The sequence below is a fragment of the Diceros bicornis genome, chromosome 28 (genome assembly GCF_020826845.1).
Source record: "Diceros bicornis minor isolate mBicDic1 chromosome 28, mDicBic1.mat.cur, whole genome shotgun sequence".
NCBI classification, from domain to species: Eukaryota; Metazoa; Chordata; class Mammalia; order Perissodactyla; family Rhinocerotidae; genus Diceros; species Diceros bicornis.
The window spans coordinates 44,333,722-44,345,804 of NC_080767.1; the positions used below are offsets into that span (position 1 = coordinate 44,333,722).

The 12,083-nt window shown below is 61.5% G+C and overlaps 1 protein-coding gene across 2 annotated transcripts in view; it reads left to right on the forward strand.

The window, feature by feature from the left end:
• The first annotated feature begins 2,829 nt into the window (after nucleotides 1-2,829).
• Nucleotides 2,830-12,083, forward strand: part of CACNA1B (calcium voltage-gated channel subunit alpha1 B) — a 206,271-nt gene continuing 197,017 nt past the window's right edge. For both annotated transcript variants that reach the window (XM_058524660.1, XM_058524661.1), the window contains exons 1-3: nucleotides 2,830-3,185; nucleotides 4,139-4,244; nucleotides 7,934-8,073. In XM_058524660.1, the coding sequence (XP_058380643.1) occupies nucleotides 2,902-3,185; nucleotides 4,139-4,244; nucleotides 7,934-8,073 (530 nt within the window). In that variant the 5' untranslated portion in view covers nucleotides 2,830-2,901. The remainder of the gene's footprint in view (nucleotides 3,186-4,138; nucleotides 4,245-7,933; nucleotides 8,074-12,083) is intronic.

Below are 12,083 nucleotides of genomic sequence, written 5' to 3' on the forward strand. Positions count from 1 at the left end.
AGTCATTCTAATCAGCATACAAAGTCCAATAATATCCTCATCTTTTAAAATAACACCAAAACTCCCTTCATGCCACATCTCTTTCTAGCTATTGTTCCATGTCTCTGCTCCCCTTTGCAGAAAAACTCACTGGACAAGGTTTATACCCCTGCTGTATGCACTTCCTCACTGAGCAAGCTGTGTACCTGGAACCTGGAAGGAGAAAAAGGAGGGTAGAAAGGGTGCCTGACAGGAGCTGGGACCGTCAGTTGAGGCTTACAGCCAACCCCAGGTGACCCAGCAGGTGGGAGCTGCAGAATAAACGCCCTGAGCTGCTCCTTCTTCCTCTAGGTGCCTACTGGTGCTCCTCACAGGCCCAGAACAACAAGGAGCCAGAGGCCAAGGGAGTGAGCTGATGTGACCTACACAGGTCAGCGCATGGCACAGAGCAGAGTGGGGGGGCACAGGCACGAAGTATTCAACACAGCCTCCAGATTCATCTCTCCAGTAGTGACCTCTCGTCTGAGCATCCCTTGTGACACCCAGCTGCCTACTCAACATCTCCACTTCTACGTCAAATACAAAATTCTTAATTTCCATCCCATGACCAATAAACTCTTCTCATCTTCCCTATCTCAGTAAAGAGCACCAGCCAACAGCTGCTTAGGTCAAAAGCTAAGAGCCTCCATGTTTCTTTCTTTCACATCTCCCAACCGACACATCAGCAACTCAGTCAGCTCTACAATAGAGCCACTTGGCACGATGCTTCTTACCCAAACCACACCACCCCTCTCTCGGGCTTCTGTCAAAAACTCCTGAGTGGCCTCCCTATTTCTCTCTGTCACAGGCCTGCTGGCAGCTCCCCCACAGCCTTCCACTTCCCAGCTAAGTGAACCCTGATTATGTTTGGGGCCGCTATGTGCCCTTCTCAGTGGATGAGGGCAGTCCTAGTCCCCTTTCCCGTACGTTCACTTCTCCAGCCTCTTGAAGCCAGGAGTAGTTACATGGCCCAGGTCTGCCCAGTGGAATTTAAGGGGAAATTTTCTGGGGAGCTTCTGAGAAAACACGCCTTTGTTATAAAAGGATATCATACATTTATTTTAAGAAATGGATGTCCTTTTATGCCTGCCCCTTGCTTCCTATTTGAGATGGTGGTGTAAAGATGTGATGCTTCGTGCTATGGCAGCTGCCTTGGGCCATTAGGTGACAAGCATGAGGGCAAAAAGTGTACGTGGTGCCCATGGGAGGCAGGAGGGGTGGAAAGAGTCTGTGTTCCTGAAATTGCATACTTTATGACTTGTTATCAAGTCAGATTAAAACTGTATTGAATAAGCCACTGATAAGTAGCTGGGGCTTGGGTTGCTTACCTGTGAATGCATCCTAGGTGATCCATGTAGGCCCCTGCAGTCAGTTCCCCACTCAGCAGCTAGAGGGACCCTTTTAGACAAAGAGCCAGATGACGACCTTTCTGCTCAGAAGTCTCCTTTGACTTCCCATCACACTCGGAACAGAAGCCAGAGCCGCGCCCAGGTCTGCACAGCCTGGAGACGGCGCCCAGGGCCTCTGCACTCAGTGTCCTTGTCTCAGTTTGCAGAGCTCACTTCTCTACGACATTCAGGTCCACTCGGGATCGCTTCCTGAAAGAGGTCTTTCCTGCCGGGGTGGTAGAGGGGCCTCCTCCACCATCACTGGCGATGCTGTTTCCTCGTTCTGTTCTCCCAGCTTACTGCGGCCTGGCGCTGCATGCGGTATTGATTTGCTCTCTGCGTGCTGGTGAAGGGGACACTTGCCTTACCTCCTCTGTCACTCGCCAGGAGTGATTCGGGGAAGGCTTCTTATCTGAATGTTGTGAGGACCAAATGAGCAAGTTGTGCATGAACCGAGTAGAACAGTGCTGGGCACAAAGTAGCCACTAGGAGAACACTTGCCATTCCTTGTGTAAGAACGTCAGCTCCTTGAAGGCAGAGTTGGGAGCCTAGTGCCAAGCATCAAATAGGTGCTTAGTGGAGACGCTGAATGAACGGATGGGTGGATGAAGAGCACACAACAGGCTCTCTTTAAATTTTTATTGAATGAATCGTGGAACGATGGAATCTCTGAACTGAGATTTTGGAGCTGATTCAGTGTGTGTTGATGGGAAGGTCTAGGATATGATTGAGGGCTGAGGGGCCCCAGGACAGGGTTGCGCACCCTGAAAACCCGAGACCAGGGAGTTGAAAGCACTGTCCATAAGAATGTGGAAGACACCGAAAGGATGGGAGGAGAGGGCCCGGGAGCCAGCACGTTAGAAGAGGTTGGTGGTCCGCAGCGAGGGGGAGGGGAGCTGACGATGTGGCCGCTGGGAGCAGTGAGGTGTGGAAGGAGACTGGGAACCAGGGGCCTAGCCCTCCCCGATTTGGGCTGGAGCATCTCCCGGCTGGTGACGCCTCCAGGGGAGAAAGGAGGCGTCCGTTTGGGCTGCTGAGCACGGCCGTCGAGGACTCCCAGCCCCGCCCAGCTCCTGGCGACAGCCGCCCATTTCAGCACCTGGCCAGCGCCCGGCCGGCACGCGAGGCGGGACGCGCGGAGGACGCACGCTTACCGCCAGCCGAGCCTGGGGCGCAGCGAGGAGCCCCCGCGGGACGAGGCGCTGCCCGGAGGGCAGGCGGCCGGGACCCGGCGGCGGTGACAGGGCGGGGGCGGCCGGCCGGAGGCGGGGCGGGCGGGCGGGGCCGGCACGGATTGGCCGGGCGCCGCCACGTGACTGGCCCCTTATAGGGCGTGGTGAGGGGCGGCGGAGTCGGGTGCGGCGGCGGCCGGGCCGGGCGAGGTCCGGTGCGGGTCCGGCGGCTGCGCGGCTGCTCCGCTCCGAGCGCCTGGCGCGCCCCGTGCCCTCCCTGCCGGGGCCGCCGGGCCGGGGGATGCGCGCGGCGCCCGGGAGCCATGGTCCGCTTCGGGGACGAGCTGGGCGGCCGCTATGGGGGCACCGGCGGCGGGGAGCGGGCCCGGGGCGGCGGGGCCGGCGGGGCGGGCGGCCCGGGCCCCGGGGGGCTGCAGCCGGGCCAGCGGGTCCTCTACAAGCAGTCGATCGCGCAGCGCGCGCGGACCATGGCGCTGTACAACCCCATCCCGGTCAAGCAGAACTGCTTCACCGTCAACCGCTCGCTCTTCGTCTTCAGCGAGGACAACGTCGTCCGCAAATACGCCAAGCGCATCACCGAGTGGCCATATCCTGCCGGGGGCCGGGCCGGGCGGGAGCCGGGGGCCGCCCGAGGTCGCGGGGACAGGGACGGGCGGCGTCCGCGCCCCGCGGGGTCTGGGAGGGGCGGCCTGGGCGGGCGGCGGGGCGGGGGCCGGTGGCGTGCGGCGCCCAGTGGCCATCTTCCCGGGGCCGGGCGGGGGTGCGACCGGGGAGAGGGGCAGCGGGCCGCCGCGGCTCGGCGAGGAGGGGGCGGGGCGTGGCTCGGGGCCCCTTTCGTGTGCATGCCTGTGTGTGTGCGTGCGTGCGTGCGTGTGTGTGTGTGTGTGTGTGTGTGGGGTCGTGGCGTCGGCGGCTGCGGGAGCGAGGTGGACGCTGGGCGGAGCCCCCGGCCCCTGGAGTCGGTCCTCCGCTCCCTTGGTCCAGGTGCAGCGCGTGGCCAGCCTGGAGGGCACCCGAGGGCGAATCCGTGTCTGTGTAGGTGTGAGCACCGTGTGGACGCGAGCCCGTGCGCGTGCCTGGCTGCAGGTGCCTGCGCGTGTGTGCGGGCAGAACACGAACCCGGCGCTGCGCGTGCGTGCGCTCGGCCTCTCAGTACATGCATGTTCACGTGCCGTGTAGGTACATGTGGCTGCGTCTAGATCAGAGTGTGCGCCTGCGCGGGGTCCTGCCTCTGGCCTCGCGGCGGGCGCGCAGTCCCCTCCCCGGGGCGCGGGCGCGGGCGAGCCGCGGGGGAGGCGCTGTCCGCGGTGCTGACGGCCCCGGACGTGCCGAGGGGCTGGCGGCGCGACTGCAGAGGCCCCGCCTCACCTGGTCCCCGAGGGTGAGGGCGGGGAGGGGGGGGGTGGGCTCCGGACCGGTCATCTTCAGCCCCTCCAGAGGCGGCCTGGCGTGGCTGCTGCACTGCGCGCCGTCGGCCCCGGCCTCCTCCCTTCCTCCCCTCCCCCTCGGCGCCTCGCGGCCGGTCCTTAACCCACGCACTCCGTTTGAGTACATGATCCTGGCCACCATCATCGCCAACTGTATCGTGCTGGCGCTGGAGCAGCACCTCCCAGACGGGGACAAGACGCCCATGTCCGAGCGGCTGGTGAGTGCGGTGGCGGCGGGGGCCTGAGGGCAGCCGGTGGGGTGGCGGCAGGTTGTCTGATTCCAGGCCCTTAGGATCTGTGGTTGAGCGCAGCTTTTCGGGCACGGGCACGGCAGTCTGGGCAGCTCCCTCCCCTTCAGTGGAGGAAACAGAACCCGCGACTGACGCCTCCCTTAAGGGCAGGAGGGCTAGAGTAGCCAGCTCAGCCTCTGATGGGGAAGAGTGGCCTGAGAGAGGCCACGTGAGCCAGCAGCTGCTCTGCTCTGCTCTGTGCCACTAGCCACCCCTACCCCAAATGGGCCGTGGCCTTAGGCCTGGGGTGGGGGAGGGGTGCTCACAATGGCCCAGGGTCAGGACTGTCTGGCTCTGTGAGGCCCCTCGTAGGGGGTGGGCTGGCTGCTCACCCCTCCCTTCTGGGCTCTGATAGTCTTTAGTCCCCAGGGTGCAGCCTTGGGTCTAGGGATCATCAGCCTCTCCTTCAGAGTTGTCTTCCCTGCTTCTGCTTAAAACCCTTTCCCATGGGGCCACCCCTTCCCATGGGAAGCTCTCCTTCCCAGACTTTCTTCCCGAACATCCTGAATCATTTTCACCACTCCTGCCAAGAGGTCCACAGCCCTGTGGTGTACCCCGTTGAAGAACAGAGCCCATGAGAGTCAGGGTGCCAGGGCAGGGTCTCTGGAGGGGCTGGGGCAGAGTGGTATTTAGAGAGGTGAGCCCTACTACAAAGGTGAGGCCATGTCCCCTAGCCCCCAGCCCTCGTTGCTGCCCTGGCCCCTTTGAGTGGGCTTGGTGTGGGGTCCTAGAGGCCTGAGAGACTGAGCCTCAGAGCAGAGAGAAGGACAAGCAGGTGCTGGGATCTAGAGAGCGTCTGGGGCCTGGCCAGAGAGCTGCTGGAGGGCCTGAGATCCCTGAGGAGACAGCCTCTCCTGGGGCACCGGGCATCCAGAGGCTGATCCCTCTTCCACACCCTGGCAAGTAACTGGTCCTCTCTGAGCTTCTTTCCCTCACTTCAGCAGAAATAAGCATTGATGAAACAGGGCCTGTTGGGTGCTTGGTATGGGCTCTGAACTCCCCTCCTCTGGCCATTGAAGGCCCAAGGGTGGGGAAAGGGACACGGATACCCAGAGGGTGCTCACAGTTGGGTGGGGCACCAAGAGAAGGCAAGGAAGTGGACAGCCATGGGAGGGGAGGTTTCGTGGAGCAGCCATTTCCTCAGACACGCAGAAGGCGGGGGTTGGGGGTGGGGTGGGGTGGGGTAGGGTGGGGGGTTGGTGGTGGTTGTTTCGGCTGTGGGACTCGGGGGAGGAGGAGAGTGAGGGACAGCACAGCCATGCCACAAAGGAAGGAGTGGGATGTGGTCCCTGTGGGTGACTTGCCTAGGTGTGGAGCCAGACAGGTCACTTGCCTTCTGTGGGCCCCTTGCCTGCTGTGTGCTGGAGGTGAGCGTCCACTCTGGAGGCTGGAGAAGAGGGTGAAAATGGGAGAAAACTGGGGTTCAGGCAGGGAGCTTCGAGTACCAGGCCACAGGGCGTGGTCCCATCTCCAGGGGAGTCTGGCCAGGGTAGGGCCAGAGGGAAACAGGCCAGGGGGTGGCGGGGGGCGGGGCAGGGAGGCCAGGGCAGGGAGGCCAGTGTACAGCTGTTAGGCTCAGGCCTGTGCCTGTTGGGCAGCAGGCTCGAGTGGGCCAGCCTATCATCCATCCAGGTCCGAGCCCCCACTGGGTAGGTGAGGGGGGGTGTCTTTGGGGTGATGGGGCTGGGCACACTTCTAGTGGCTGGAGGCTGAGCTGCTGGGAAAATGAGTGGAATGTGCCCCTTGGCTGGCCTGGAAGCCTGAGGAGCCCCCGCTGAGCCTAGTCCTGCAGGCAGCACAGTCCTTGTAGGCCCCCAGGATGGACGGGAGGCCGGAAGAGGAGCGGCGAGTGCAGGGTTCAGGTCTGGAGGCTGGTGCTGCTGCCAGGGGAGCGAGTAGGGATGGGTGGGGGAGTGGGAGCCTCCTGTCGTTTGCCAGCCTGGCTGGGTGGGGCCTCCACGGTTCCCTGTCTCTGGGGGCTCCACTCCCCACCCGCCCATCGATTTCCTGAGTGGCCTTTGGCCTGAATCCCTAGCTTGCAGTCCTCCCCAAACCCAAGCCCATGGCTGCCTGCCCACCACCCCTGACCCAAGCTGGCCCTTTGCTGTGTGTGGTCAGCAGTGGCGCTGAGGGAAGAGCTGTGAGGAGAGGGGTCTCCCGGATCTGGCCTGCCCTTCTCCTGTCTGTCCAGAAGCTGTCTGTGAAGATCTGTTTGCTGGGGCCCAGCTGTTTCCCAGGGGCGGTTGGTCAGCAGCCTCTTCCCTCGGGGAGAGGGGACCCTCCAACTAAACTAGCCCAGTGGCCTCCGGGGGCATGATCCCCGTCGTGAGTCAGCATCCAGTGGCAGGACGGGAGAGCTGGGCCATGATGGATGCTCGTTCCGTGGCGTAGGCCCCTGGGGGCTGAGGCCTCCCCCAGGCACTGCTGTTAGCCCAGGCTGAGGGTGTACCAGCTCGTATGGGAAGAGCCCTGAGAGCTGGGCTTCTTGGGGGAGGAAGGCACAGGCTGCTGGTCCTGAGTGGGAACTGGCAGCACCCATGGGGAGCCAGCCTGGTGCACCCCTCATCTGCAGCCCCAAGGTGGCCATCCCCCAGGGCCTGCAGCCGCGGCACCTCCCTGGCAGGGCAGAGCAGCTTTCTGAAGGGCAATTCCTCTTGTGGCTTAGACAGTCCTGAGGGCAAACCCTCCCCACCAACCATTTGTCTGCTTCTTAAGGCAGCAGCCCTAGAGTGCAGGACCTGTGGTCTGCCCTCAGGCTGTTTCCCATGCTGACCATCCCCCTGGTCCAGCTCCCTGGGACTCACCTGCACGGAGGTTCTCTCTGCCGCCCTCCCCAAGCGTATTATGCCCTGGTCACTTGCCACACCTTCTGTGCATGTCTCCATGTGGTGTCCTCCTCCCCAAGCTGCATAGGGCTGGTCCCCCACCTTGCTCAGCATCAGAAGGGCCTGACCCTAGTTGGCTGAGTGACAGATGCAGCCTTGGGCAGAGGGGAGAGAGCACTGCCATCTCCTGCCTCTGTTCCTTTGCTCACACTGTTCCCTCCACCTGGGATTCTTTTCCTTGCTGCCCTCCAGAGGCTCTGTATTTGCTCCCACCAAGACTTGCGTGTTTTATTATCCAGAAGATGTGTGTTGAATGAATAAATGGGTCCTGGGCCCTGCTCTGGGAGTTGGGCATCATCCAGACAACCTGTGCGATGGTGGGGCCCAGGATCAGACCTAGATCATCTCTGAGTTTGAATCTGGTGCCTCTGACAAGCTAGGAATCTCGAGCCCAGCTCCTTGATATCTGTGCCTCGGTGTCCTTTAGAGTGGGGATGATCCTAGCACTTAATACGATGGGGAATTGGAAGGGTTACCCAAGTTGTTGCAGAAAAAGCCCACAAATGCTGTTGTTTTCATCATTATTGCTTCCCTGCCCCAGGGCCCTTGCTGTGGTGACTAGGACATGGGAACAGGGCCTCTTCCCTGTTAGGAGAACATGGCAGAGGAGCAAACAGGCCCTTGACGCATATGCCACAGTGGAGAAGTCGGGGTGTCGCGCTGGGTGGGGGGTTGGAGCCAGGCCTGCCGCTCGCGAGGCAGTGACGACCCCTGCTCTGTGCTTCTCCTCAGGACGACACGGAGCCCTATTTCATCGGCATCTTCTGCTTTGAGGCGGGCATCAAAATCATCGCTCTGGGCTTTGTCCTGCACAAGGGCTCCTACCTGCGCAACGGCTGGAACGTCATGGATTTTGTGGTGGTTCTCACGGGGTAGGCTGCCGGGCCGGAGCGGGGTGCCCTCTGCACGGGGCTGGGGGTGGGGCAGCAGTGTGCACACTGGTGGCCCCATGGCCCCCATGAGACGGGTGGGTGTGGGTGCAGGTGGCTGTGTGGGAGGAAATCTCTGATTGCATCCCGTGTGGGCGGGGTTGATTCTCCCCGTGAGGTGCCCAAGCTGAGATGCTTCCGGAGCCGCGGGTGTGGGGCCCTGTCACCGTGGGGAGGGGCTTCCCAGGGCAGCAGAGGGCTCTGGGCCTTATTTTGTACATCTTGGGCTCCAACCTTGCCTCTGTCGACCTGCGACCTGGGAGTGGCCCTTTCGTGTGTGTGAGCATTTTCTGCCTGAGAGCCCCTGGAACATCCCCCTGGAGCCAGTGCTGCGCTCGCACGAGCCTGTGCACAGCAGTTTTGCACGGTTTCTGGCTCCAGGAAGGTGTATATCAGTGTGTCCTGCCCACCGCTTTCCTCCTCAGATGGACCCTAAGAATTACCAGCTTGTGACCCCCAAAACAACCCAGGAGATCTAGAAAACCGACTTGGGGATGGGCCTGGTGGGAGTGCAGGCAGAGCGCCCTGCTCCTCGTCACTGAGCCCCCCACTCTTCGGGGCTTCAGTCTCTCCCTCTGCCTGGTGGCACAGCCCTGTTTCTCTGGCCAGCAGGCTGAAGGCTGGGGCTGAGCTTGTTGCTCCGGCGCTGGGGGTGGGGGTGGCGGTGGGGGGTGAGTGCTTGGGGAGTTTGCTCTTCAGAACCTGTTTGCACAACCCAAGTCCCAGAGGCCCCACCCTGGGCCAGGGATGCAGTCTGTTCTTCCTTGGGGCCTCCTGGTCCTGGGGAAGCTCTGAGCACAGATTGGAGAGGGGGGAGCAGGCCCCACTGCAGCCCAGAACACTCCTTCCAAGAAGTGTTGATTGTGGCCGGGGCCTCCAACCTTGTGCTGGGCAGAGGCTGCCCCGTGACCCCCAGCCTGCCTCGGCCAGGTGAGGACGTGTGCAGAGGTGGTCTGGGCTGAAGGCAGAGGAGGGAGCGGGTGACTGTGGAAGCCCCCAGGTCTGGGACTCCAGCCTCCATGGGCTGCCTGCCTGTGAGGAAGAATCAGACTTGGCTAAATGGCCTCTGGGCTCCTGAATGACGCCCGCAGAGTGAGTGAACCTCCCTCTGTCGCCTGCCCCGACTGCTCACACTGCTGAGGCCTGGGCCCCAGGGGCGGCTTGGTGTGCCCCGAGCTGGCCTTGCCTTGGTGGTCTCCCTGGAGAGATGAGGGAGCTGCCTGCGGGCAGCCCCTCCCCGCCTGCCCTGCCTCGTGCTTTCCCCTCGGTCCAGGGCCTGTGGCACCGGCGTCACCAGCACTGATGGGATGGGCACCTCTGAAATCGGAATTAATAGGTTTTCTGGGCAGCTTTCTGATTTCCGTTCCATTTCTTATACTGACCAAGAAGGGAAGAGAGTGGGGTGCCTTCTGTTGAGAGACATGGCGTCTGCAGTGCAGTGGACGCTGTCTACACCTGCCTGCTGTGGGGGATGCTCCCTCCCCACGGGGGGTGTGGCGTCGGGGCATTTACAGAAAGCCCTCTGAAGCTCTGTGGAGACCCGTGGTCCCATCCATGATGCTGTTGGGGGTGCTGGGTGCTCCCCGCGGTCCAGCAGGCACTCTGCAGGCTGTCGAGGAGTGTTTACATCTCTCTCCCTCCCTCTAGATGCCAGACCCTGGGGACAAGAACAGAGTCTTATTTTTCAGGATGTCCCCAGAGCCTAGCTTGGGGCGGCCCCCAGGAGGGCTCAGGGAGTGTCTGCTGAATTAATGGGTTATTGAAGCATTGTGCTCTGTGCTTGGGCCAACTGGAGCTGGGTGGTGTGGTGGGACCCTCCCTCCCGGGATGCGGTCCCTGTTGCCGAGTGTTTGGGCTGCTGGGAGCCTGCGGGGAGGTGGAGGAGACGCCACCCACCCCTGGGCAGGACCCCTGTGTCTTCTGAGGGCATGTCTTGATTCCAGGCCCTGGGAGCCTAGGTCTCCCAGCAAGGACTGGGAGAGGCCTCCTGAGGGTGGGGTGTGCCGGGCTGCGCTCCCTTTGCTGTGGACCACACTGCTGGGCTTGGGAGAGCAGGATGGGCTCACCTTCCTGGGAGCCCCAGCAAGAGGGTCCCAAGGGTCCTGAGACCTTAACTTTGCCCCCCAACCCTGGCCCGGGAGCTCCTTCCCTCTGTGCATCTCTTCTTTCTGTTCCCCGCCACCCCCCCCCACCTCTCCCTGCTCTTCTTCTTCACATGGGTTTCTCTGCCCCGCTGTCTCTGTCTCCCTCCCTGTCTCTCTGTCTCTGTCTCCTTGTGTCTGTCTCCTTGTCTCTCCCTCCCTCCCTCCCTGTCTCTCTGTCTCTGTCTCCTTGTCTCTGTCTCCCTCCCTGTTTCTTTGTCTCCCTGACTCTCTGTGTCTCTCCTGCCCTCCGTCTCCCTGTCTTACTTTCTTGATCTCTGTCTCTGTATTTCAAACCTTCTCTACCTCTCTGACCTGTTATCTTTTCTTTGCCTTCTCTGTCTCTATATTTCTTTCCCTCTCGATGTCTGTTTCTTTGTGTCTTTTTGCTTTTTCTCTCTCATTCTTCCTCTATCTCTTTCTCTTTTCTGCCCTATCCTGTGTCTCGTCTGGGTCAGTCTCTGCTCTCTGTGTCTGCAGGAGGAGGGCTGGGAGTTGGCACTGATGGTTTCCTGGCTCCCTCTCTCTGCCCCTCAACCCCAGAGGTGGCGCTGGGCTGGAAGGGGGACCCCCAGGTGGGGAGGATGATCCGTGTCCCACGGGGCCTCACATGCTGGCCCAGAGTCACATGGGGGAGCTGCTCTGTTGCTCCTGCTTGCGGCACATGGCGACTTGTGAACCTGTGTGTGCATGTGTGCATGCGTATGCGTGTGTGCATGAGCATGTGGGTGCATGGTGGAGGGGGGCCCTGGGTCCGTTTCGGGGTGGGTGAGTGCTGACCCTGGGGAATCCCGGGAAGAACCCTAACCCCAACCCCTCCTGAGCTGAGGTCCCTGTGGGTAGCCATGGGGGGCATTATTTCTTGTTATTTTGTTGTTTTTAATTAGGGTTTACTTAATTGGTGCTCAGAGGGCTGGAGGCCCCTTGGGGGGAGGGGAGGGGCTCTGGTGGGGAGGCCCTGTTGCCTGGCAAAGCCAGGCTCATCTCCAGAGGCCCGCTGGGGTCCCTTCTGCTTCTGGGGTGGTGTGCAGGGCGGGGGAGGCACCCTCCATGGCACCGGGTCCCCACACTGGCCTCGGGGAAGCCTCTTGGCCCATATACTCGCTCACCCTTGGCATTGGGGTCGGGGGCAGGACCCAGTCCTGGCTCCACAGGAGCGAGCTGTCTTGCCTGCCGTCCCTCCGCCGACCCTCCTTTCCATGCATCTGTCTGGCCACTTGAGATGCTGTCTTCTGAGCTCCCCGCCATCCGTCGTTCTTTAAGCACTCGTTTATTCAAGATTTGTTGCGCTTCTGCCAGAGGCTGAGGACACAGCAGTGGACGAGACCACGAGCCCCTGCCCTGGTGGCTGCATTCCAGGGGACAGTGTCGGGCCCCACAGGGGCGTCCTGTAACCGTGCGCTGTACTTACTTGGACGTTTATTGCTTAACGTGTGCCTCCCAGTGCCCCTCTCCTGGATGTACACTCCTCAGGGGCAGGTTTCCACCTGAGTTCTTCACAGCGGCATTGCGGTGCCTGGGCAGGTGTTCTGGGAGACCGTGCCGTACACAAAAGTACCACACTTCCTTTTCTCATGTGGAAGAGGGGTGAGGAGCGCAGGTGTGGGCTGGGAGGTTCCTCTTTGTGTCGGGTGGTCAGAGAAGGCTCAGGAACGAGGTGACTTCTGAAGGACATGAGGGGATGGGCCGTCTGGATATTGGGGAGAGGCCGTGGCTGGAGGTGTCCACACCAGGACACAGATGTGTCGATGGTCTTTAGAGCCTGAGACCAGATAGGATCCCAGGGAATGGCGATTATGGAGGAGAAGCTGC